General features: G+C 47.2%; 1 protein-coding gene across 50 annotated transcripts in view; it reads left to right on the top strand.

The window, feature by feature from the left end:
* Positions 1–26,425, top strand: part of MAP4K4 (mitogen-activated protein kinase kinase kinase kinase 4) — a 152,256-nt gene that overhangs the window by 68,231 nt on the left and 57,600 nt on the right. For all 50 annotated transcript variants that reach the window (XM_040267706.1, XM_040267709.1, XM_040267724.1 and 47 more), the window contains exon 3: positions 3,318–3,374. In XM_040267706.1, coding sequence (XP_040123640.1) covers positions 3,318–3,374 — 57 coding nt within the window. The remainder of the gene's footprint in view (positions 1–3,317; positions 3,375–26,425) is intronic.

Genomic DNA, 26,425 nt, shown 5'->3' on the forward strand with positions numbered 1-26,425 from the left:
GTCACTACGTAATGCTCCTTCTTGTCGACTGTTTTGCAGCCCTCTCAGCAACCACCTCCACCCCCCCCCCCCCGCCTCCCTGCACAGGGGTGGTGGGCTGTCCCCTCAGCCTGCAGCTCACATCCTGGCCTCTTGCTAAGAGCAGACCACCCTCTGCTTGCCTAGGTTGGTGTTGATGGGCTTTTTGTGCTCTATCGCTCAGTTGTGCCTGACTCTTTTGTCAGCCTATAGCCCGCCAGGCTCTTCTGTCCATGGAATTCTCCAGGCAAGGATACTGGAGTGAGTTGCCACTTCTCCTCCAGGGGACCTTTCCAACCCAGGGACTGAACCCAGGTCTCCTGCATTGCAGGCAGATTCTTTACTGTCTGAGCCAGCAGGGAAGCCTGATGATGGGCTTTGCTCTTAAGCAAATAGAAGGTCAGTTTCAGGCAGTTAACCTGTAAAGTTATCTCAAATTAAACTCAACAGAAAGCAAAAGCATTCTGATCTCCAATATTTATTGAAAGAAAATTTGTGAGATAAAAGAAGGAACCAAGAAAAACACATTTTAGTTTCCCAAATCTGTGGGTGAGAGGCTTGAACTTTGCTCACACTCGCCTTCACATTCCAGAGAGGGTTCTTCTGGGGTGTTCTTTCATTGACTTTTCCTGATTTCTCGTGGGAGAGAGGAGGCCAGGGACTGAAAGCCAGCTTTATTTTTGGCTTCTGTATCGCCAGTTATGTGGCAGCAACTCCACTGCAGAAAGGTGTTCCCCGATGGCTCAGTGGGTGAAGAGTCGACCTACAGGGCAGGAGACCTGGGTTCCATCCCTGGGACAGGAAGATCCCTGGAGAAGGAGGGAACGGCGACCCACTCCAGTACTCTTGCCTGGAGAATCCCATGGACAGAGGAGCCTGGTGGAGTACAGTCCGTGGGGTCACACAGAGTTGGACACGACTGACCAACTGAGCACACCGTTGCAGGAAGAATAACAGGCTTGTGTGTCCAGTTTTGAGGGCCACCCTGGTGAGGAGGAGCTGATCTTGGTGTCCCTTACATGGAAGGGCCTGGAGAGTTATCTGTCCTCTTAAGCTCTCCTCTTTCTACTTGGATTCTCGGAAATTATGACTCGGCTTCAGGATTGTGTGGTCACGGCCACCTGGCTGCTGAGTCTCTGCTGGTAAATTAGTCTTCTGTCGCTAGTGGGGAACAAGGTCCAGCTGTATTTGATCACCGGGGCTGCCCTTGGCCCTGTGCTGAGTACTGCTTTTGCCCCTCCATCATCTTTTCCCATGACACCCCCATGACATGGGCAGTGCTGTCACTTTGCCGACAGAGGGGGCAGTTTGTGTGGGCAGTTTGTGTGGGCACGGCCGTGGTGCCCATGCTGGGCACCCTGTCCTGCAGGCAGAGAGGGTCATTGGCTCTGCGTGTCTGTGTGGGCACCACGCTCCAGAGGGGCTGAGCTTCCAGATCCCAGAACCCTCTGTTGAGAGTCAAAAGGTGGATACGTCAACAGATGCTGAGTGGTGTTTGGGCAGGTAGTCAACCATGGCCTCTTAAGCCCAGTTCCCTGACACACTGTCAGGGTCCACCCTCTACCTCCAAGGGGGAGATAGCCCCTCAGGTCACGTCACGTACAGTGTGGGGCTGGGATTGTGGGTCACCCAGTTGTGTTCCCCTGGTGGCTCAGATGGTGAAGAGTTTGCCTGCAATGCAGGAGACCCAGATTCAGTCCCTGGGTCGGAAGGATCCCTGGAGAAGTAAATGGCAACCCACTCCAGGATTCTTGCCTGGGAAATCCCGTGGACAGAGGAGCCTGGCAGGCTACAGTCCACGGGGTCACAAAGTCAGACACGACTGAAGTGACTAAACACAAACAGCCGTGGCAGCCTGTCCTTGTGCTGTGCTGGACACAGGAGGATGTGATGGGAGCGTGAGGCTGATGACGCAAAGGGCACTGGGCCACTGGCAGTGGGACCGGGTGACAAGGCTGGAAGCAGGGCTCCTGGGACTGGCTGGCCCACGAGGAGTGCTCTTCCCTCCCTGCCCCGTGCCACTGCAGGGGTGGGGCTTCTGCAGACATCTAAGGCAGTGGCTCAGGTAGGGGTGAGGAGGCGGGTCTGCAGGTGGGGGATGTTGGAGGGAGGCTCCGGGCCTGTGGGCTCTGTGTGTCTGGCTTCCCTGCATCCAGGCTGTCCCCAGCCCTGCTCAGAGAGGGACTGCTGGACCCCATCCTGCCGAGACCGCAGAGAGCTGAGACTCAGTGGTAATTCACTGTCATTTTCATGGAGTTGTTTTGTCCAAGTTGGAATTTGAGTCCCTGCCCAAGCTTTCCAGAATAAATGGAGAGCTTCCCCTCTCGGGTTTCAAGTTCTAAAGTTCATAACTCTTTCCATCACGAGGCCACAGTGAGGCAACCTCTTGGAAAGTCTGGGGATGTGCCTTCTGTTTCACATTTGCGGCAGAAGGACCGTTTTCTGCAAAGCCCTTAAGGAGAGGGCGCTCACGGCGTCGAGGCAGCACATTGTTGCTGGCTGGGGAGATGCCTGCAGAGCAGGACCGAGAGGGATGGGAGGAGAACCAATGACGAGGAAGCTCCTCGTCAGGGCAGGGGATAGGAGAGCAGCGTCTAGCTTGTCTGAGATGCTCGTGATACCTGAGTAACAAACGTTTATGTCCTGGGCCGGGAATTGTGACACGGCTGTAAGGCAGTGCTCTCTCTGCACCCCATCTCTGCATGCACCCCCGCCCCCAACCTTGTTCTGAGTAACTGTGCTGCAGCCTCCCTGCATGGGGACCACAGGAAAGTGTCCGGGAAGGTTCTCCGTAAACTCTTGGAAAATCAGGTGCTCTTGGGGGCGCATCAGCAGAAGATGACTGTTATCCATTTTTGATGGTAAATAATATAATATCTGGGCTTCCCAGATGGCAGTATGATATCTAGACCTTTTTTTTTTTTGTTTTGTTTTTTGGTTATTTCCTTCATGTGAAATGTTGAGAAGAAAAGACTGATCAACCTGAGGTATGGAAGGAAAGGTTTAAGATGTTCTGATTGAAAGGTAATGATATGTAAATAAAAGCCAGGAAAGGAAGGAATTGATTTTATCAAAACTTATTTGTTATGCTGCTTGTTTGGTTCATTCAGTGTGGTTCACGAAGTCTTACAAACCAATAGAACCCCATATGGTTCTCTTGGGAGAGCCTGGGACTCTGTCATCATCACTTTTGGGGAAAAAGCTCAGAAGAGGTGATTTGTTGAAACTTCAGCCATTCTGTTCTCATCTTGGTGCAGAGTGTTTATGCCAATTATCTTTATTTTTTTTCTGTTTTTCAGGGTCGACATGTTAAAACAGGTCAGCTGGCAGCCATCAAAGTTATGGATGTTACCGAGGTAAGGTTGGGTCACAGATGTTTTCAAAGAAATCCTTAGATAAAAAACAAGGATTCCCCCCCCCCCCCCCCCCCCTTCAGCCTCCCCCTATTGAAGAGGAGTTGTTCTGTTTGGAGAATCGATCTTGAGCAAATTACCCTCATGTGACACTGTGGGTTCAGAAGGCTCAGCAGACAAGCTGGCTTAAGTTGTTGCAGATGGGTCCCAAGTAACTAAGAATCAGTAGCGTTTTCTTAAGGAAAAAAAAAAGCACATTGGAATGATGTCATCCTTGGCAGCATAATGGACCATAATTGGAAACATCTTCTCTAATGGAAAAGATTTGAGAAGTCATCATGGAGGTCATATGAGTAGGGAGGTTGAGGGGGCGGGTGGGGAAGAGGTTCTCTGGGGTATTGGGCCACATTTGGGCCATTTCTTTTATTTTTGACATGGGGGAAAGAAAACAGATCCCAGCCAAGTTCCCAGAGGTTTGCAAACAGAAACATCTGCTAGAATGCTGAGCAGATTGTTGGCAAAATTTAGTAGCAAAAAATAGTTTTCAGAATGGCCACATGAGGATTTTACTGTGTAGCTTTGGATGGGAATGAGGAGACGTGAACTCCGATGAAAGGTAAGTGTGTGTGTGCCCGTGTGTGATCATGTGCACATAGGCATGAGTCCACATTCAGTTTATAAAAGTAACCATGGGGTATAATGAGCCAAATCCATCTTCTTTTAAATTTTCATCTGAAACTTCATCCTCTCGTGATTGCTTTTAACTTGCTTAGTTATAGGGGCTTCTCTGGTGGCCCAGATGGTAAAGACGCTGCCTGCAGTGCAGATGCAGATGCAGGAGACCCGGGTTCGTTCCCTAGGTTGGGAAGGAGAAGGGAATGGCAACCTACTCCAGTATTCCTGTCTGGAGAATCCCACAGACAGAGAAGCCTGGTGGTCTACGGTCCCTGGGGTCTCAGAGTCAAACACGACTGAGTGGCGTTCAGAGAGAGAGAATTATGAGTGAGATTTACATCATAGATTACAGATTATAGAGTGCTAACCAGAAACCATGGGGATTCGAGGTGTCTAACTCAAGCTGTAATCTCCCCAAGTGTGCGGCCCATTGAGGGAGAACATGGCTAAAGTGGTCCCGGGTGTGCTGCTGATCACCCGGAAGGTCTCCTCCTCTGCCTTCTTCTTCCCTCCGTCTCTAGTCACACTCATTGCCAGCATGTGGATTGCTTAAGTGAGAATTAGAAAATGTCGTCTCTGGACCGACCACCAGGCAGTTGGGAGAACTTTACAGAAGTATGTGAAGATGTGGTGTTTGATGCAGTGACTGCTCTCTTTCTCTCTCTCTCTTTAAATTTTTGGCTGCACTTTGCAGCACTTGAGATCATACTTCCCCAACCAGGGATCGAACCCATGACCCCTGCATTGAAAGTGCGGTGTGTTAACCTCTGAACAGCCCAGGAAATCCCACTGTCGTGTTTTTTTTTTTTTTTTTTTTTTTTTTATATAATAAAAAAGTACCATTGTTTGGCTGGCCAGAGGATTCTTGTAGCCTCCTAGGTGGTTTCTGTTGTGTTCTAGTGTCCCATTGGATTCTTTTCCAGTTAAATGTTAATTTTAAGATCACAGAGTGGTGAAGGAGCTGCAGATGCCGACTTCCTGTGACTGAAATGGCACAGCGGGTTACTGATGGGGTGCCCCCTGAGCAGACCAGTGGGGCCCCTTCCCGCCAGGCTGTCCGCGCTGCCTGGTGCATCTCCAGCCTCTGACACTTACCGGTGCGCTTCCTGACTTGGTTGTGGGCAGACTCTGGGTACCGTTGTAGACATCATCCCTGGAAATTCTGTGAGGCATCTGCCACCCGCCCGGGAGCTGAGGCTCTTCGCTGGCTTCGGCCCACGCTGCCCTGGCCGCCATCTCTGGGAGCTGTCGTGAGCCTGTCTGCGCTGAGGCATCCTCTTCATCCCCACAGTGCACACTGCACGTTGTTTCTGTGCAAGGAACGGTTGTTGCTTGTTGGTTTGTTTGTTTAAAGTGTAAAATAAGGGAAAGTAAAGGGTACAGTAAGTCCCCCTCCTTCCCCCGTGTAGCAGTCGTCATCGTTGGTGCCCTGGGCATCTCCTCACCACTCTGAGCACGGCCCTAAAACATGGACCCGTGTGTGTACCAGACACTTGGGGTGAGTTGCATGCGAAAGGTAGGGCCTTCCCAGGTGGTGCTAGTGGTAAGGAACCCGCCTGCCAACGCAGGAGATGCAAGAGACATGGGTTCAGGCCCTGGGTCAGGGAGATCCCCTGGAGGAGGGCATGGCACCCCACTCCAGTATTCTTGCCTGGAGAATTCCATGGACAGAGGAGACTGGCGGGCTACAGTCCATAGCGTTGCAGAGTCAGACACGACTGAAGCCACTTAGCACAGCACAGCACATACAAAAGGTATTTCCTTGCCTGAAAAACTCAGGCAGCATTGGATAAATGCATTTCCAAGACTCCTTTAATAATAATTATGCAAAACCCATGTGTTCAGATGAAATGAAAACCAGATGGTGAGTCTTCAGAGCAGATAAAAACCCAACCAACCGTTTGCCGTGTTGCCTCTCAGTAACATTTCTCCTTTGCTGTGTTCATGCAGTGACCTCTCTCCAGAGTGACCTCTGACCTGTGAACAAATGTGATGGTGGGTGGAGAGCTGGTGCGGTCGGCACCCTGGGGAGCATGCTCCCCAGACCTTGCCTTCCAGGGGCCCGCTGCCCTGCCCTTCTTGCCGAGCAGCGGGAGCAGGAGGGACAATTGGCCGCTGGCGTTTCTGCTTCCAGCTCCAGCAGAAGGGGCTGTGGGAGAGGGTTCTGGTTCAGAGCAGGGTCCTGCCTGACTTCTGAGTGCAAAGGTGTGGGTGCTGATCCTTAGGAAGAATCCCAGACTGGTCCCGCCTGTCGAGCCTGTTCCTTGAGTGAACTGAGAGGCAGTTGTTAGGCTCCTGGTTGTTGCTCAGGCTCTCTAAAGGCCAGAGGAGCAGCAGCTGTGGGGAGCGGGTTGGCGGGGGTGGTGCTGTCCCCAGCTGTCAGCTGTCCTCAGCCCTGAATGAATCCTCCAGGCTGGTTGCCCGAGTCCTCTTCACCTGCTGCGCTCGACTGTGTGACCCTGGAAACCAAAGCAGATCGAGAATCCCCACTTTGCCCTGGTGCTTTCTGGGAGACTGAGGGATGTGGGAGGGAGCCCTTTGTTTGCTGGAGGTGTACACATGTCTTTATGCTTCTTCTAGAGCTCTTTTTTTTTTTTTTTAAGAATCGCTTTTCTTTAGGATTTGAAAGAGTTCTTGCTAAAGAAAGCGTGTCATATATCTGATTGATGGTGGAGAAGTTTTGAAGGGTGTGTTCAAACAGGACAAGACCAGGCCGTGAGATCTACAGTGCATAACTTTCGTGATAATTACAGATTCACAAGAATTTGCAGAAAAATGTTCAAGGAGGTCCCACGTATCTTGCACTCCGTTTTCTGCAAGGGTAGCATCTTGCATAACTGTAGTACAGTGTCGCAACTAAAGTCCTGCACAGAACTGACCTGGACTCCAGTGTTAGAGTATAGCATGTGTGTCTGCCTGCATGGCTTAGATCCAGGGTGAGCCATGGGGGCTCGGCACTGATCCAGTCCACAGAGCTTATTTGGAATTCCCCATTGTGACAGGGGGGGGGGGGGGGGGGGGGGGGGGGGGGGTGTGTGTGTTTCATTTTGAGGGTTACTTGAATTGGTTGAATTGGCTGTTTGAATTCTTGATAGCCCCTTCATTTCAATCCTTGTGTCTTTATATATGTCAATTTTTTATACCTTTTGTTTAGTGGGAAATCATTCCCCTTTAAAACCCCACGTGCCATGCTAAATCACGTGTGGGGTGTTAGTTCCCTGTGCTGTGCTTAGTCACTCAGGTGTGTTTGAATCTTTGCGACACCATGGACTGTAGCCTGGCAGGCTGCTCTGTCCATGGGACCAGGCAGGAATACTGGAGTAGGTTGCCATGCCCTCCGGGGGATCGTCCTGACCCAGGGATTGAACCTGCATCTCTTGTATCCACAGGAGAGTTCTTTATCACTAGCGCCACCTGGGAAGCCCCCTTTAAACCCTGCTATTTAAGCACAAATGATTATTATGTTTACAAAGTATTTGCAGTTTTAGTTGTCGTCTTTCATATTTTAAAATACATCAGCTCTCTGGTTACAGTCCTAAAGGCTGCAGCAAGGAGAGTCTGAGCCTCAGGAGGCTCACTGCAGCCTCCATCCCCCACCCCGCACCCACGCATCCTCCAGTCCTGTGTCTTCAGGTCACACTTGCATTATTCCCATTACACACAAGAGCCTGCTAGTTTCTCTTGCAGTTGAGGTACCTCTTGTTTTTATTTAACACTGTGGAAGGTAAACAAAAGAATTTCTAAATCAGTAATTCTCAACTTGGGGTCCATAAATCCCTTAGGATTTGTGTCTAAGAAGTGAAATTTATGTTTTTAGTTAAATAATATGCAACCAACTCTTTATTTTGAAAATGTTCAGAAGTACAGCAGTGTTCAGAAAATGAACTCTTTACCCTTTGCTGAATTCAGCAACTTTTAGCATTTCATTTGTGTGTATGGTATGTCTGTATTGTGATACCAAGACGCAGTGCTTATAAATACTTGAGCACACTTCTGTTAAAACACAGCCATAATCAAAATACCACTTGAGAGGATGAATCATTTCAGATTGTCACCTAATGTGGTCTATTTCAAATATACTCAGTTATACCAAGGATGTTTTTATAGCCATTTTTTTCCAATCATGGTCCGATGGAGGTTTGCGCATTACATTTGGTTATCTTACCTCTTTTTAAAATATCTTTTTAAAAGATGAAGTATAGTTAACTCACAATGTTGTATTAATTTCAGGTGTACAATAGTGGTTCAGTTACACACGAAGTGAAGTGAGGTTGCCCAGTCGTGTCAGACTCTTTGTGACCCCATGGACTGTAGCCTACGGGCCTCCTCCGTGGGGGATTTTCCAGGCAAGAATACTGGAGTGGGTTGCCATTTCCTTCTCCAGGGGAACTTCCCGACCCAGGGATCGAACTTGGGTCTCCCACATGATAGGCAGACGCTTTACCATCTGAGCCACAAGGGAAGCCCAAGTTATACATACATACATACATACATACATATTCTTCTGCAGATTCTTTTCCATTCTAGGTTATTATGGAATGCTGAGCATAGTGCCCTGTGCTATACAGGAAGTCTTGGTTGTTCAGCTGTTTTATATATTGTAGTATGTCTAGGTAACTCCCCACCATCTAATTTATCATCCCCCTCAATCCTCTTTGGTAACTATAAGTTTGTGTTCTGTGTCCTTGAGTCTGTTTTGTAAATAAGTTCATTTGTATCATTTTTTAGAAAAGATTTCACCTATGAGTCATATCATGATGCTTGTCTTTCTCAGTCTGACTTCACTTAGTGTGATAATCTCTAGGTCCATCCATGTTGCTGGAAATGGCATGATTTCATTCTTCTTTATGGTCAAGTAATATTCCATTGTGTGTATACGTGTGTGTGGGTATGTATATCCATTGATAGACGAATGGATAAGGAAGATATGGTGTGTACACACACACTGGATAGCTCATCTCTTAAGTCACTTTTAATCTAGGTCAGTCCCTCCTACTTTTTTGTTTGTTTGTTTGTTTAGAGAAATTGACTTTTGGAAGAGCCCAGCCAAGTGTTTGGTAAAGTAGCTCCCATTCTGGAGTTGTCTGATAGTTTCCTCATGTTGTGCTTTAACTTGTTCCTCCTCCTCTATCTCCTGTAAACTTAATTAGATGTAGAATAAGTGTTTTTGGCAAGAACACCTTGGTGGTGTTGGATCTTCCTGTTGCATGACCTCAGGGGGCACGTCCATCCTGATCGTTAGTGAAGCCATTTTGATGGAAGAGGTGACTGCAGAGTTCCCCATGCTGTCGGCTACAGTCCATGGAAGTAATCTACATGTAGATACTGTGTTAATATGACTGCCAAGTGTTGATTTTCAGATTCTATCTTCCAGGCTTCTTAGCGTGCATCAGTCTGTAAAGAACAGTTTCCTTTCTTACCTACCCCACCCTTTTTTGTCTTCTTTCTTCTAGATATTGCTATGGACATAGGCAGTTTTATTAATATTTCTTCAATGTGTATCCATCAGTTGAGGCTGCCGTTGCTATTATCTAATGAAAGCATGCCACATCTAGCCACGGGAGCTCTTTAAAGACTGCCTTCTGCAGCTCCTTGACACGGAAGTTTTTGAATACTTCCTTGTCTTTTGGGACAAGTAGGTATTTGAGGCTCATCTTCCAGAATGCAGGTCCCTTCCTCCGAGGAGCCCTAGTTCCTTTCAGTGGGAAATGCACTCAGAAACCAGCATCTGGACGCTCAGTGAGGTCATTGCTGCAGAGGTTTTCTGCTTTCCTGTGTGGGTCACATTGTGTCTTTGCTTAATCATGTCCGACTCCTTGCAACCTCATGGACCCTAGCCCACCCGGCTCCTCTGTCCATGGAATTCTCCAGGCAAGAGTACTGGAGTGGGTTGCCATTTCCTTCTCCAGGGGGATAGCCATTCCCTTCTCCAAGGGATTTTCTCCACGCAGGGATCTAACATGGTTCTCCTGGATTGTAGGCAGATTCCTTACCATCTGAGCCACCAGGAAAGCCCTTTTTGCTTCTAGACCCTCTCAGTAGATAGAGCTTGGGAATATATTTTTCAGAATCATTTTTTCCTTAATTTCTAAAATCTTGTGTATTTTATAGTTTTCTCTTTGCCTAGACTGAAAACTCTTAGTTCCTAATAAAACACGACATTTACTTATTTAATTTATCCTCCAATAAACATAGATCTGCTGGAGAAGAGAACGGCAACCTACCTCAGTATTCTTGCCTAGAGAATTCAATGGACAGAGGAGCCCGGTGTCCTGTCTATGGGTCACAAAGAGTTGGACTTGACTGAGCAACTTTCACTTTCAGTAAACATAAAATCATTTCAGAATTACAACACTTAGCAGTGAACAGAGTAGAGTTTTATTTGTTTGAAGCTGTTTTTGTCCTTAGACTTTCATATTTGCAGAGTGCTATATTCAGACGTTACTAGGAATACTCATCTCCTTGTGGGGTTTATCAATCGGGTGTGTAGCTGCTAGCTTCAGTTTCTATTTTAATTCATTCATAGGGTTTCCTTTTTCTCCTGATTTAATTTTCGAATGTGTGAATCATTTACATGGTTTGCAAGTCAAAACTATATAAAAAGGCGTATATTTCAAAAAGCAGTTTTAGAAAGCTTAGGCCAGCTTGTCTGGATGGTGAACCACATTAAACCCAAGTACCGCTGTGCATTTCAGGGCCCTTTGTGTGTGCAATAATTGTTTTGAGCACAGGAGGTCTGTCTTGTGATGATGTGGAGAACACAGAGGTGTGTAGTGCTTTATGTTGGAGAGAGAAGGAATGGTGCTCTGTCTGGAGGCGGGGGGTGGGGGCGGTCTTCCTGCCACTCATCACCTCACCCAGTCCCGTCTTCTGGCCGGAGTGGTGCCATGGTCCCTGGCGTCAGATGGGGTTAAAGGGGTGGATTCTCTCCAGCAGCACACCTGGAAATTTGTTAGAAACACAGTGTCTCAGGCTCTACCCCAGACTGTTGCATTGAAAGTGCTGGATTGGGGCCCAACAGTCAGGGTTTTAACAAGCCCTCCAGGGGATTCGAGGCACCCTCAAGTTCAAAAACCCTTAGGAGAGGAGACATCCCCTCAGGCCTGCAAGTGAAGGATTCCAGCTTGGAGACACTGACCTTCATGCTCAGGAGCACATGGCTAGTTAGGTGGCAGGGACTAGAGCCCAGATCTCTTGATTCTCAACTTATGGAACCTTTGAAAGTATTAACAGTTTCAGCTGCTGGCTTCTCAGTAGGCTGTTGGGAGAGCTGATATGATCCTGACCTTAAAGGATGGGTGGATAGAGAGAGTAGATTTAGCCAGAGCAGAGTTTTTTCTTAGTCCTGACGACCTGAGTGTTGGTGATGAGACATATTCCTTGGAGGCTGGGAGGAGACTGGGCCCGATGCGCGCTGGGGTGCAGGGTGCCGGTTGGCAGGAGTTGGTGGGTGCCCCCCTCCTTCTGGCACCATGCTCCTATAGTGAGAGCATGGGAGAGGTAAAGCTGTGTGAAGCCTAGCCACTAACTCAGGTGCCCCAGAAGAAGAGGCCTGATGGTCAGCGTTGTGGGTCGAATCTGGGGACCAGGACTGTGAGCATCGCCTTGAGCCAGCTCCATGGAGGAGACGACAAATTCTTGCTCCTGCGGCGGTCACACTCTGGCAGGAGGGAGCACACACGCTCATTCCAGAGACCAGGCAAGGCCCTGGGAGGCTCCCAGATTTACCAGTTTTCAGCTGGAGGTGAGCACGGTGTGATGGACGTGTGAGAACAGGAGGGAGGTGGGGAGAGAGTGCTGCAGACCGGAACTTGCTCCATTCTGCTGCTGCTCGGAAGACACTTCGACACTGCAGCCTTATAGTTTGCTCCTGGGTCCTTCTTCCCGCTACCTGCAGCTCCCGCAGGCCGTCCCCTTCCTTCCGCAGGCCGTCCCCTTCCTCAGGGAAGCACTCAGTGCATCAGAGTCAGCTCTCAGCTTCACACAGCTGTGTGCACGCGCCTCCAAATAGTCTTTTTTCCCTTAACTTCTGTTTTTTACTTGCCTTAACAACCCGCCTTCTTTTTCTCAGCTTGTTGTTGTTCATTTGCTGAGTCATATCCGAGTCTTGGGACCTTATGGGCTGCAGCACGCCTTCACCATCTCTTGGAGTTTGCTCAGACTCATGTCCATTGAGTTGATGATGCCATCCAACCATCTCATCCTCTGTTGCCCTCTTCTCCTCTTGCCCTCAGTCTTTCCCAGCTTCAGGGTCTTTATCTCTTCGCATCAGGTGGCCAACGTATTGTAGCTTCAGCATCAGTCCTTCCAGTGAATATTCAGGGTTGATTTCCTTTAGGATTGACTGGTTTATTTCCTTGCAGCCCAGGGGACTCCCCAGAGTCTTCTCCGTGAACACCACAGGTTCAAAAGCATTATCCTTGAGCGCTGAGCCTTCTTTATGGTCCAGCTGTCACATCCATACATGACTACTGGAAAAATCATAGCTTTGACTGTACAGACCTTTGTAGGCAAAGTGATATCTCTGTTTTTTTAATACCCTGTCTAGGTTTGTCATAGCTCCTGAGAGAGAAACTGACATGCCAAGTTTGTGGGATGCTGAATTTCCTTATCTGGCATTTTCTTATCCTCAGTAACTTCTAACTTAAATGATTTTGATATTAGATTTCAGCTTCCTAATTTGGATTGTCTTCCTTCCTTAGCCTTCTGTAGAGAAGGTCACAAGTTGTACCTCTTTATTGTTGTTATTGTTTTAATAATGGTATAAGGCATGTCCTTGAAGAAAAGCTCTGAAAGTTAATTAGAAATTGATTAAGCTTTGGTTTATTTTAATTAATATGACAGTAACTTTGAGAACCAGTAGTCCCACTGTGGTGTTGGAGAAGACTCTTGAGAGTCCCTTGGACTGCAGGGAGATCAGTCCTGGGTGTTCATTGGTAGGACTGATGTTGAAGCTGCAACTCCAATACTTTGGCCATCTGATGCGAAGAGCTGACTCATTTGAAAAGACGCTGATGCTGGGAAAGATTGAGGGCAGGAGGAGAAGGGGATAACGGATAATGAGATCACCGACTCAATGGACATGGGTTTGGACACAAACTGAGCATCTGAACTGAGTCCGACTGTGTTCCCAACAGATCATGCCCTCATTTTACAATCACCTCCCTGAGAAGACTCATAAGATTTTTCTTTCTAATCACACTAATGGAAACTATAGTCTGCATGCATCTGCTCATGTACTGTGTGTGTATATCTTGTGCTTTATACATAAAGTGGTAGGTTTCTCCCCTCCACCTCTTGGAACCACTTTTCATCCCCTTAGAGAGTGATTGGAATGCTCAGTCGTGTCTGACTCTTTGCGACCCCACAGACTGAAGGCTCCTATGTCTGGGATTCTCCAGGCAAAAATATTGGAGTGGGCTGCCATTTCCTTCTCCAAGGAATATTCCCAACCCAGGGATCAAACCCACATCTCTTGTGGCTCCTGCATTGGCAAGCAGCTTCTTTACTACTACGCCACCTGGGAAGCCTTGGAGGGTGATGTCACCCCATTGTGGACACTTCAGTCGTGTCCGACTCTTTGTGACCCCATGATTAACAGCATGCCGGGCCTCCCTGTCCATCACCAACTCCCAGAGTCTACCCAAACCCATGTCCATTGAGTCGGTGATGCCATCCAGCCATCTCATCCTCTGTCGTCCCCTCCTCCTCCTGCCCTCAATCTTTCCCAGCATCAGGGTCTTTTCAAATGAGTCAGCTCTTCGCATCAGGTGGCCAAAGTACTGGAGTTTCAGCTTCCAACATCAGTCCTTCCAGTGAACACCCAGGACTGATCTCCTTTAGGATGGACTGGTTGGATCTCCTTGCAGTCCAAGGGACTCTCAAGAGTCTTCTCCAACACCACAGTTCAAAAGCATCAGTTCTTTGGCACTCAGCTTTCTTCACCATCCAACTCTCACATCCATACATGACCACTGGAAAAACCATAGCATTGACTTAGATGGACCTTTGTTGGCAAAGTAATGTCTCTGCTTTTGAATATGCTATCTAGGTTGGCCATAACTTTCCTTCCAGGAGTAAGTGTCTTTTAATTTCATGGCTGCAGTCACCACCTGGTGTAGAGTAAATAAACATGGACCTTTTACAAAAGAACCAGAGGGTGCTTTGTACTATTTCTGATACCTTTTTTTTTTTTTTAAGAAGTTCTATTAGAATTGAAAAGATACTAGAATTCATCTTCAGTGATAAAGTGTAGAGTGGATGGAGTGAGCTAATATTTCTTAAGGACGTGTACCAAGCACTGGGTGTGCCAGGCTCAGCTGGAACGTGGATGCCCTCCTCCCCTGCATCTGATGGAGGAACAAAGGCGGGGACCACAGGAACAGATGGACTGTGAGAAAGTGTAGTTGATTTGTAGTGTTGTGTTAATTTCTGGTTTATAGCCACGTGACTTAGTTATACATATATATATTCATCCTATACATTAATAATTGGCATCTGCTAATCCCAACCTTCTAGTCCATCCCTCCCCTAGACTTACTCTTCTTCCTTCTGAATGCCAGTATCCTCCTTTCCCTTAAAAAGAAATATGAAGTAAACTTAGGGTTAAGGCCAAACTGCTCAACAAATAGGTCCCCGAGGATGTGTTTTCAGGACTTCTCAGGTGGCTCAGGGTTAGAGAAACTGCCTGTCATTGCAGAAGATGCAGGTTCAGTCCCTGGGGGTGGGGGGAGAGATCCCCTGAAGAAGGAAATGGCAACCCACTCCAGTATTCTTGCTGGAGAATCCCATGGACAGAGGAGACTGGGGGGCTACAGTCCATGGGGTCGCAAAAGAGTTGGACACGACTGAGCAACTAAAAAGCAACAAAAAATAGCAAATGTGTTTTAAAGGTAACAGAGTCAGACATGACTGAGCGCCTTCACTGCTACTACTACCACTGCTGGTGAGGATGTAAATAAAGGTGAGATTTTCATAAAGGTTTAGTTGTTGTTGTTGTTGTTGTTTTGGAGGGATAGAATTTGTTATCTGTGATTGATTTACTCTAAGAATGTAACTAAGGATTTTACACAGTATGAAAATTCTCGTGTACTGTTCTTGTCTATTTCGTAAGTAAATAAGTAGAGGAAGATTAAGACTAGATGAACTGTATACCTCAGATCTTTTGTGTTTGTCAGGTTGACTTTATTACGGATGACAGCACTTGATGATTAGAATGGAGATTGACTCGCCTGGATTCCACAGCTCCTTGCCAGAATAGCACCCTGATCTTTACACTGTGCTCTAATATCCCCTAGTTCACTCTGAGAGTATAGCTCTGCGTCCCGTACTTGGGATCTGCCTAGCTCCAGATAACCAGAGGCGATACCCAGTATGTTTTGTAGGCATTCAAATCTTTGAGTTGAACAGGATGTTCTGGTTTTGGTGGGCAAAGAAGGCTGAGCGCCGAAGAATTGATGCTTTTGAACTGTGGTGTTGGAGAAGACTCTTGAGAGTCCCTTGGACTGCAAGGAGATCCAACCAGTCCATTCTGAAGGAGATCAACCCTGGGATTTCTTTGGAAGGAATGATGCTAAAGCTGAAACTCCAGTACTTTGGCCACCTCATGTGAAGAGTTGACTCATTGGAAAAGACTTTGGTGCTGGGAGGGATTGGGGGCAAGAGAAGAAGGGGATGACAGAGGATGAGATGGCTGGATGGCATCACTGACTTGATGGACGCGAGTCTGAGTGAACTCAGGGAGTTGGTGATGGACAGGGAGGCCTGGCGTGCTGCGATTCATGGGGTCGCAAAGAGTCGGACACAACTGAGCAACTGAACTGAACTGGAGAAACACATAATAGATACATAGTATTGGTCCTTGAGCAGTATTAGTTCTTGAGCACCGAAGAATTGATGCTTTTGAACTGTGGTGTTGGAGAAGACTCTTGAGAGTCCCTTGGACTGCAAGGAGATCCAACCAGTCCATCCTAAAGGAGATCAGTCCTAGGTGTTCATTGGTAGGACTGATTTTGAAGCTGAAACTCCAGTACTTTGGCCACCTCATGTGAAGAGTTGACTCACTGGAAAAGACCCTGATGCTGGGAAAGATTGAGGGCAGGAGGAGAAGGAGATGACAGAGGATGAGATGGTTGGATGGCATCACCGACTCACATAGTATTGGTTCTTGAGCACCGAAGAATTGATGCTTTTGAACTGTGGTGCTGGAGAAGAGTCTTAAGGGTCCCTTGGACTGCAAGGAGATCCAACCAGTCCATCCTAAAGGAAATCAACCCTGAATATTCATTGGAAGAACTGACGCTAAAGCTGAAGCTCCAGTACTCTGGCCACCTGATGCAAAGAGCCAACTCACTGGAAAGGAAATCAACCCTGAATATTCATTGGAAGGACTATGGTAAATGTCTAACACTTTGGCCACCTGATGCGAAGAGCCAACTCATTGGAAAAGACTATGATGCTGGGAAAGATTGAAGGCAAGAGGAGAAGGGGGCGGCAGAGGATGAGATGGCTGGATAACATCACTGACTCAGTGGACATGGGTTTGAGCAAACTCTGGGAGATAGTGAAGGACAGGGAAGCCTGATGTGCTGCAGTCCATGGGGTTGCAAAGAGTTGGGCATGACGAAGTGACTGAACAACAACAATTGATTTCATTGTCCAAGAAAATTCTAGTACTATTTTGTTGTGGTAAAATACTTGGGGATATGGCCACTTTTTACAGTTCTCATATTTTTGTAATAAAAAATGTTAAAAGCAACCATAGGTATTATACATTAATCATAAATAAATAATAGTAAGACCTGCCCTTCACACTTGAATTTCATCCCTCTAGCAAAGAAAAGGAGTCTCTTAAAATTATTAGTGGTTAGAAAGAGTGAGTACATTTCTGGCTTTTGTTTTTAGAATGGTCACCAAACTAATAAAATTGATTTATTTACTTTTCTCCTTTTTCCTGTGAACAGAAATGTGAGGCCCATAAATATTCTTCAAAGTGAATTTATACTTTATGAGCCTCATCGAAAGTCAGCCGTGTTTATGTAATAGTCATATCCTGGCTTTTATTCTAAGACAGTGTTAATGTCCTTTGGCAGACTAGAGCCTTGAGTTAAATTTAATAAAGCTCCAGTTTCCTCATCTGTAAAATGGAATAGTAATTCCTACTTCACAGGCTTTCGTCAGAATGAAAATGACGTAATAGATGCCCAGTGGCCAGCGTATAATTTTTGCATGTAAATGGCGGTTTCTTTGTTCCCTTCTCCTCATTCAAGTTAATAAAGTAGCATCACTCATTGCTTCTGCTGAAAACCTTCTGACACGCCCGCTTGCCCTCCTGAGCAGCTGCTCTCTGGCCCCTGCAGGTGGCCGGCGTCCTCAGCATCCTCATGCATCTGCCTCCTGCCTCCGGAGGCGCCTTCACCCCGCTGTAGTCGCACGGCCTGGGCCTTGGCGACCTCCTCGGTCCCGCCTGTGAGTTCTCTCCTCGTGCTGTTTAATGGCTACCTGGGGAGCAGTTTCTTCATGTTCGTTCCGTGCGTAATGTTATTCCGTCCTGAGCTACGAATGCTGTGGAAGCTGACTGTTACAGGGTTCTCCTCGCCTTTCCAGGCCTAGGACGGAGTCCTTCACATGGGTGGTGCTCAGCTGCTATTTTGCTGCAATGTCCCGGCAACTTTAAAGGAGAATTTCCAAAAGCATTTTGAGTGTTGGCAAATATACATATATATATATATATACACACACACACACACACACATATATATTCCCTTTTATAACAGTGGAGACAGCACTTACTTTCATACGTATTATTTCTATGGCTGCATGGGTTAGGAAAAAACATTGGAACAGGAAACTATGATCATCCATCCTTGATGGAAGTAAGAAAAAGTGCTCTTGATTTTGGCCAGGTGCAGTGGGAACTGGAAAGGGAATGTGCCAGCCGTGGTTTCTGGGCTTTTGTTCTTGTGTCTTTAAATGCTGTTCACGAAGTTGCACTAATTCATTCATTTAAACAATTCCTAAACACTTGGTCTTCTAATGCAGGCTCTCCTCAGAGGTAGGGTGGAATAGAAAGATTAATTATGCTCCAGAAGGAGCCATTCTTGAGCCCCCGGTAAAATAAAGCTTGCCGTGAAAGGGAGCTCCTTGTGACGGTTGATGAACCATCTCCAGGCGGATACGGCTACCTTGTCACTTCGTGAATCGAAAGCATTTTTCTAAGGAAAATAAATAGCTCTATTGAAAGGAAAAAACACCCAGCAATTTTTCAGTCACATAAATTGCTATTTTTTAAATGTGGGCACTGTTCTGTAAAACTCTTGTCCTCCCTCCCCACCAGCTTTTCTTTTGTAAGAGGGCTATACATGTGAAATTCTACTTCTCATCTCTTTCATCTCTACACTTCCTTCTTGCCTCCATTCCTAGCAAACTTACTTAAAAAGATGTTCATCGGCATGGACCTCTGCTCAACGTTAGATGGTAGCCTGGATGGGAGGGGAGTTTGGGGAAAGAATGGATACATGTATTAATATATGTATGGCGGAGTCCTGTTGATGTCCACCTGAAACTATCACAACATGGTTAATCAGCTCTGTTGTTCAGTTGCTAAGTCCTGTCCGACTCTCTACGACCCCATGGACTGCAGCATGCCAGGCTTCCCTGTCGTTCACTCTCTCCTGAAATTTGCTTGGATAAATTAATGTCCATTGAGTCCGTGATGCCATCCAACCATCTCATCCTCTGCCACCCTCTTCTCCTTTTGCCTTCAGTCTTTCCCAGCATCAGTCTTCTCCTGTTTGCATCAGGTGGCTAAAATATTGGCCAAAATAATTGGGTATACTGTGATAGAAAATAAAAAGTTACATTAAAAAAAAAACATATGTGCATTGGAGAGGCCTTCAAGATCATCCTCAGGCTTAATGGCTACTAGGAGGACTCAGGAGTCAGCCTGTAACTGACCTCAGCTGCGATTTACAACCAGGGAAGGACATGAAGCAGAGTCAGCAGAGCTCAAAGGTGTGTGGGGTGAAGTCCGAAGGAATCCAGGCACAGACTTCCAGGAGTCCTGGCCCCCTGAAGTTGTCATAAAAGACAAGCTTAACTCCTCCAGCAATGAGAAGTCCTACCACGTGGGCAGCACTGTCCACCAGGGAAGCTCCTTGGACACTCAGTGCCTGGGGTTTTATTTGGAACTGGTCATATAAGCACCATCTGCCTGGCATGTCCCCCAAATTTCAGTCTCCTCGCTGGGAGGTAGGTGTTCATCATAAACCCCATTGTTTGTTCAGACAGCCAAGGAACAGGCAGCTGCTTGTCTCCACCTGAGGGGTGCTGGGTCCAGAACCCAGGTGCCAGCTCAGGGCTGCTGGGCTCCCAGGCCTCTGCAGGGCAGCTGTCCCTGTGTCCGCGCTTTCATGGTCACCGTGGTGCCTGGGGCCTCTGGAGGCTGGGCGATCTCTCCCGGCCCGGGGGACCTGTGCTGTTTCTTCTCTGCTCTTGTTTCTCTTACATCCAGACCTTCTCGGGCCTGGTTTTTTTCTCTTTAATGTGCTGTGCTGTGGCCACAACGTGGAGAGGCTTGGGAGCGGCCACTTCTCAAGGACAGCTGTGTCTACTTGCCTCTGTGTGTGTAGTGTGACACGCATACAGAAAAGTGCACAAATGACAAACCCAGGACATTTCCAAAAACTGAACTCATCCCACCTACGAGTCAGCAGCTAGGTAAAAAAAAACAGAGCACTGGTAGCAGCCCAGGATCATGCCTGGCAGTCCCTCCAGTTACCATCCGCTTCCCCTGGGAGGAACCACTCGCCCGACTTCTAACATGATTATTTTTGCTTGTGTTTGTGGTCAGTGTAAAGAGTCATAGGCTCGCATTGTGTCTGCTTCTTTGACATCACCTTACGTTTGTGGGAGCCATTCGCACCTCTGCGGGTAGTGGTAGTTTACCCTCCCTGCTCTCATCATACTCTTTGATGTCCCACTGGCTTCTGAGAGAGCGATCTCACCCATGGGTGTCAGGCTGGCCGTGCAGCCTTGAGGAGTCTTGCGTGCACGTAGCAGGCACTGAACGGAAACTGCTGCAGACACAGAAGGAAACCTACCAGGTGGGGGAACTTCTCCTTGTACCGAGAAGAGACGCTCAGGTGCCTGTCCTAGGGAATCAGACCTTGGCTTTTTAATTTCTTATGTTTGGGACATGATTAAGTGTTTCTTTTCTGATTTAATCTTACCCGTTTCACTGCAAGAGTCCAGAGAAAAATCAGGAATATCGCTCACTTCTGATGACTAGAGACCCAGTGTTCTGCAGGAACTTCTCTCAAAAATCCCATCTTCCTTGGTGTTGAACGTCCCTGCAGCCACTGGTCTCCACCAGGGACTTCTTACTCGGGGCTCCTGGGGTGTCTCGATGTCACACCGCTGTTCACTGTTCATTCCTTTAGAGACACCGGTCTCTTTTCTGCTGACTCTCTGAGCTTGGGTTCCAGGCCAGCCTGGGTTCTTGCCTGTTGCTTCACTGCCCTCCCCTCCCCCATGGTCCCCAAGACACCTTGGGGGGAGACCTTCTCAGCCCTCTTCATCCTTTCTGATTGATAATAGGGCTGTTTTAAAATAACGCACATCACCAACCTACCTGTAAGCTTGTTCCTAGTGTGTGTTTACACTTTATAGTGATGTAATGTAATCAGAACACTCATTAGCTTTCAGCATTTTCTTTATTCCTTCTGTATTTTTCATGATCATAATCAGTGATGAATCTGATGTAATGACCCTCAAAAACAAGAGAAAGTAGTCTACACTGTCAAGGTCCCCACTTGCTGTAATGAAAATGATCACAATTGGATCTCATTAAGTTGGATCAGTTGAGATTGGGTGAATTTAAGTGAACAATGGTAAAGAACCCACCTGCCAGTGCAAGAGACTCAGTCCCTGGGTCAGGAAGAAATGGCAACCCACTCCAGTATGCTTACCTGGGAAATCCCATGGTCAGAGGAGCCTGGCAGGCTACAGACCGTGGGGTCACGAAAGAGTTGGGACACAGCTCAGCGACTGAACAACACAGTGGTCACTTCTGTCCATGTATTGTGTGTGGACAGTGTGTCCTTTAGATCTTGAGCTCCTGCAGAACAGGCCACCTTAACTGACTTCATGAGACCATGTGATGAGAAGCACTTCTTTTATTTGTTTTTAATAAGATCTTGAAAAGCGGGCACTAATCACCACTGTACATTCTGATGACTTAATGTATTTTCCTTGACAGATGCTCCTTAAATAACAAGGCATTTGCCATCATCTTTATTATCGTAACTCGTCTGAGCATAAGGAACAGTGGAGTTAGGGAAAGGAAGCAGCGTAAGACTTTAAAAAGCCTGACTGAAACGTATGTACTGTTTGAAGCCACTGGTAGACTGTGTATCTCTGTTGACACTTCACTTGAATCTCCCATCCATCGCATTGCCGCCGTGGCCCAGTCCCAGCGTTTGTTACTGTACCGTTTCCAGCATCTGTTGCTTCGCTTGCGTGGGAGGGGGATGCTGGCTGCCAGGCAGTCTCCAAGTGGAGCTGTGACATCATGTCTGATCGATGGACACAGCTGTGGGATTTCCATGTGTGCTTGGCAGCACCCACACAGACACATCTGGTCTGAGCGTGCACTTACCTTCTCCTGTGATGCTGTGAAAATTATTCTGCGTACTGTGGAGTAATGCCAAGGGTATTATTGGTACTTACTTGGTGTAGAAGACATGAGTGATTCAAGAGCCTGAGATGGTTTTCTGTGCAGACTTGAAGATTCTGGTGAAATCAGACTACCATCGTCTCACCGAGTTTTTGCCTATAAATCACTTAGTCCAGTGCCGATGGAGACTTGCTGAGCTTTTCCTTGTTCTGAGTTTAAGAAATGGACATTTTGGTAAAACGGGTGGTGAAGCAGCAGTGCAGATGGTGGCCAGTCAGAGTGGATTTCATTTGGTTCCAGTCTCAGAAGGTTTGCTGTGTCTCGTTTCTTCGCAGCTCCTGTGCATTTTGGGGGTGAATGCTTAGGGAAGATGTCTGAGGATCACTGTTTTTTTTCCTTTAAATAGTTGTAGAAGGTGCGTATGTGAATTCAGCTTCCCTGGTGATGCGGTGGTAAAGAAACCACCTGCTGGTGCAGGAGGTACAAGAAATTCTGGTTTGATCCCTGGGTCAGGAAGGTCCTCTGGAGGAGGAAATGTATTTTTCCTCCAGTATTCTTGCCTGGAGAATTCCATGGACAGGAGAACCTGGTGGGCTGCAGTCCGTGGGGATCACAAAGAGTGGGACACGACTGAAACAGCTTAGCACATAGCGCGTGCTCACTCGGCCTTCTTCTGTTGGGGCTTTTATCTTGGAGCCGATGGACGCTGATTCATTTTAAAGGACGTGTCCTTCCTTCCTCTGACTAGATTCCGAACCTTCCTTCTGCCTGAGAATCTTCCCTGCCGAGTTGTGTTCGCCTCTGTCTGGTTGAATTACCAGTGAATTTAAGTTGTAGGACTTTTCGTGTATCTGAGTCAGACAAGTTAACTTTGGTTCATTCACCTTGCTGTGGTACTGAGTAATATTCTCAGATGTCACTGGGATTTGCAAGTCAAAGGTGATTTTTTCTCATTTCTTTATCACTTAATTTGCAAGTCAAAGGTGATTTTTTTCTCATTTCTTTACCAGTTAACAGTCTCATGAAGAAGGGTTTGGTGGTTGTTAACTAAAACAAACTTGTAAGCTGTTTTTTAAATGGATATTTTCATTTTAAGTATATGTGTGTTTATACACTTCAGTGGTGAAACTTGCTAGAGATATTTGCATATGTCATTTTATTATGATTCTCTCCATCTAGTAAAGAGAGTGCATGATGAATTGCCCTCCCTGTTTTTTGTTGTTCAGCTGTTACTGAGTAGGCTTCTTTCTGTAAGCGGTGTGCTGGGAGAACATTCCCAGTCCTGTTGGATTCTCCCAGTCAGCCGAGGTCCACTTCTGTCTCTTTACAGTTACTGCCATCAGTGGAAGGAGACAGAATTCAGGTTACAAGAGTTTAAACAGCATTTTGCCGCATGTGTGCTCGGAGTCCGAGCATTTTAAGGAGTCATTAAAAAACCCCGCTAGTCGTCTGCCCGGCTCCACGCTCAGACGGTGGGGCGGACAGGACTTGTCAGGCGACTCCCAGACCCCTGGCTGCTTTTAAAGATGACTGTGATGCTCAGATGTCCTCCAGTAGCCAAGGAAGGCAATGGGAAACTCCTCCCCAGCCTCAGCCCAGCCGAGACAAAGGCCTTTTCTGTGGGAGCTTGCTCTCAGTGGAAGAATCCAAAATTCTACTTGGCACCAGCTGCCTGAGATCACAGGGGAAGCGGGGCGGGTCTGGCAGCTGCTTGGTCCCTGGAGGAGACCAGGAGGGGGCCTTCTCTTTCTTCTCCACATGTCCCCTCTCCTCTCTCAAGTGACACTTCATTTTTTTTTTTTTCCTTCATCTATACATTACCTTGGCCCCCCTAGAGACGAGCTAGGACTTGGCCGGCTTACTTGCCAGTTCCCCTTTCTTTGCAAATGTGGGGTTTGTTATTAGTTTAGAAATTGTTAGCCTGCTCGGAGTTTGTTTTCCATGTATCTTCTCTGGCAGAGTGAGGTGTGTGTTTGTGGTGGTGATATGTGTAAATATATACTGGGGCGAGACCACCAAACCTATATTTAACTAATGACCGATGGGAGATCTGAACTCCCATGTTGGTTCATTATTATCCTAAAGACTCATACATTAAAAACACCATATTGAAAGCATTGGCTTCCCAGATGGTGCAGTGGTAAGGAACCCGCCTGCAAATGCAGGAGACCCAGGAGATGTGGGTTCGATGTTCTCATTGGGAAGATCCCTTGGAGGAGGAAATGGCAACCCACTCCAGTATTCTTGCCTAAAATCCCATGGGCAGAGGAGCCTGGTGGAATACAGTCCATGGGGTCGTAAAGAGTCAGCCTTGACTGAGCACGCGTGTGCATATACACACACACGCATTAGTTGTGATGAGGGTCTCAGATGTACCTATCTCAAAGCTGTTGAGAGACACTACATTTCTGATGCTTAGACAGTGCCTGACAATTAGTGGTGCTAAATGCCTTTTTATTTTATAAACTGTGCAATAACCTTCTATTTTGAAACCAGAGAAGCCAGAGAAGGGATGATTCAAAGAATATACAATCCTTATCCTAAAAGGGTGGTTTGAGAGGACAGTATGCCTTCCTCTGAACACCCGTTTCATCTGGCTTCCATGATTTGACTACTGAAGACCCAGAAATACTCTGGCAAGTGACGTTGATCTGATTACTTTATGTCAGAAAACATTTGGATGTTTCAGTCATATTAGAAAAGCTGTTCCCAAACTGTGCTGAAGCTGTTCTTATGTCATATGTCATCATTTCTAACTTGCAGCCCTATTTCAGACCTGTGACTGTATGTCTTACAGTTGGTCATGAATCATAGCGTCATTATGATATGTGATGGAGCAGCTGCCTAGCTGCATCTTAGGTTCAGGGAGATGCATTGTGTGTGAGGGTCCGCCAGCAGTGTGACCTGTCTGTATATTGAGTGCTGTTCACACCCACAGACAGTACTGAACTCATGTCTGTAAGGATTTCTAAGCACGTAAGATGTGTCAGGGTTTTAACTTGGTGGTCTCGGCAAACTTCAGGTGCCATTGGAGGGTCTTGGTTGTTCTTATACAGAGAGGTGAACGAGATAGAAGACACTGCTTTGTGCAATCGCTAGAAAGAAATATATCGAAACCAGTCACATGATGTTGTTTACTTGCTCAGTCAGTCCGACTCTTTGTAACTGTAGCCCACCAGGCTCCTCTGTCGCAGGCAAGAGTATTGGAATGGGTTGCCATTCCCTTCTCCAGGGGATCTTTCCAACCCGGGGATTGAACCTGGGTCTCCTGCATTGCAGGCGGGCTCCTCTGTCGCAGGCAAGAGTACTGGAGTGGGTTGCCATTCCCTTCTCCAGGGGATCTTCCCAACCCAGGGATTGAACCTGGGTCTCCTGCATTGCAGGCAAATTCTTTACTGTCTGAGCCACCAGGGAAGCCTTGCTTAGTCCATGACGTGTTAAAATCATCCATTTGGTATGATTTGCACATGCATGAGGTTTCAATGAGAATTACCACACAGCCCAGTGTCTGGACTGCACTTGTGCTCTGCGCCACATTCACGGCCCACATCTGTCAAAGTCACGTGACAGCTGTGCCCATCAGCAGCGCGCTGTAGTATCCTCACGGTTACATCTCCGGACCGAGCTGCAAGCCACCACTGTGAGAATCGCTAGCAGATGATGACTATATGTTCTGATGTGTATTTGGTTTATAAGCAGTAATGAACAATGGCAAGTTCTGTTTTTAAAAGGACACTTTCTTTTTCATTTGGTCTCATGGTTAATATCTTAATTGTTCCCCCTTCATGGATCACAGCCTTATCATGGGGAGGAGGCTGGCATAACTCAGTGAAGCGTTGAGCTATGTTGTGCAGGGCCTCCCAAGACAGATGGGTCGCAGTGAAGAGTTCTAGCGTCTTTTATCTTAAAGAACAGTGTTAGTGAACCAAACCTAGGTTCGTTCTGTGAGGCTGTATGGAAGGTTCTTGGAGATGCTTGGCTGCACCAGTAGGTTTCGTGTGTGTGTGTACGCATATAAACATACAAGCACCTACACAGCTCACAGTCTTCCGTGGAGAGGGAAGCACAGCACTGAAGTGGAAGGAGCCTGTCAGTGTGGACAAGTCAGGAGGTCTTAGAGAGCTGCTCATCACTTCTCATTGAAAATACAGAGGGGATTCTAGAGGTCTGGCTCTGTGAGGCTTCTCTCAAAGCTCAATGTCTCTTTTCTAACCGAGGCTCGCTTCCTCTCTTCCTCTCTTATTTTCTCGCTTCCGTTTTGCTCTCCTCCCGTTCTGTTGGTTGTCTGTAGTCTTCCCTCAGATGACTCCCTGAAGGTGTTTGGTGTCACCCTATCTGTGTCCAGGCTCAGCAGGGACAGGACACCTCGAGGATGCAGTTTTCCTGGGCAAGGGTGTGTGTGTAGGAAGCGGGGACCTTGGTACACTCACAGGAGTAACTTGTCTTTGTGTGTGTGTGTGTGTGTGTATGTGTGTGTGTGTAGGAAGCGGGGACCTTGGTACACCCACAGGAGTAACTTGTCTTTGTGTGTGTGTGTATGTGTGTGTATGTGTGTGTGTGTGTAGGAAGCGGGGACCTTGGTACACTCACAGGAGTAACTTGTCTTTGTGTGTGTGTGTGTGTGTGTATGTGTGTGTGTGTGTAGGAAGCGGGGACCTTGGTACACCCACAGGAGTAACTTGTCTTTGTGTGTGTGTGTGTGTGT

This window comes from Oryx dammah, unplaced genomic scaffold, assembly GCF_014754425.2.
Source record: "Oryx dammah isolate SB20612 unplaced genomic scaffold, SCBI_Odam_1.1 HiC_scaffold_25, whole genome shotgun sequence".
NCBI classification, from domain to species: domain Eukaryota; kingdom Metazoa; phylum Chordata; class Mammalia; order Artiodactyla; family Bovidae; genus Oryx; species Oryx dammah.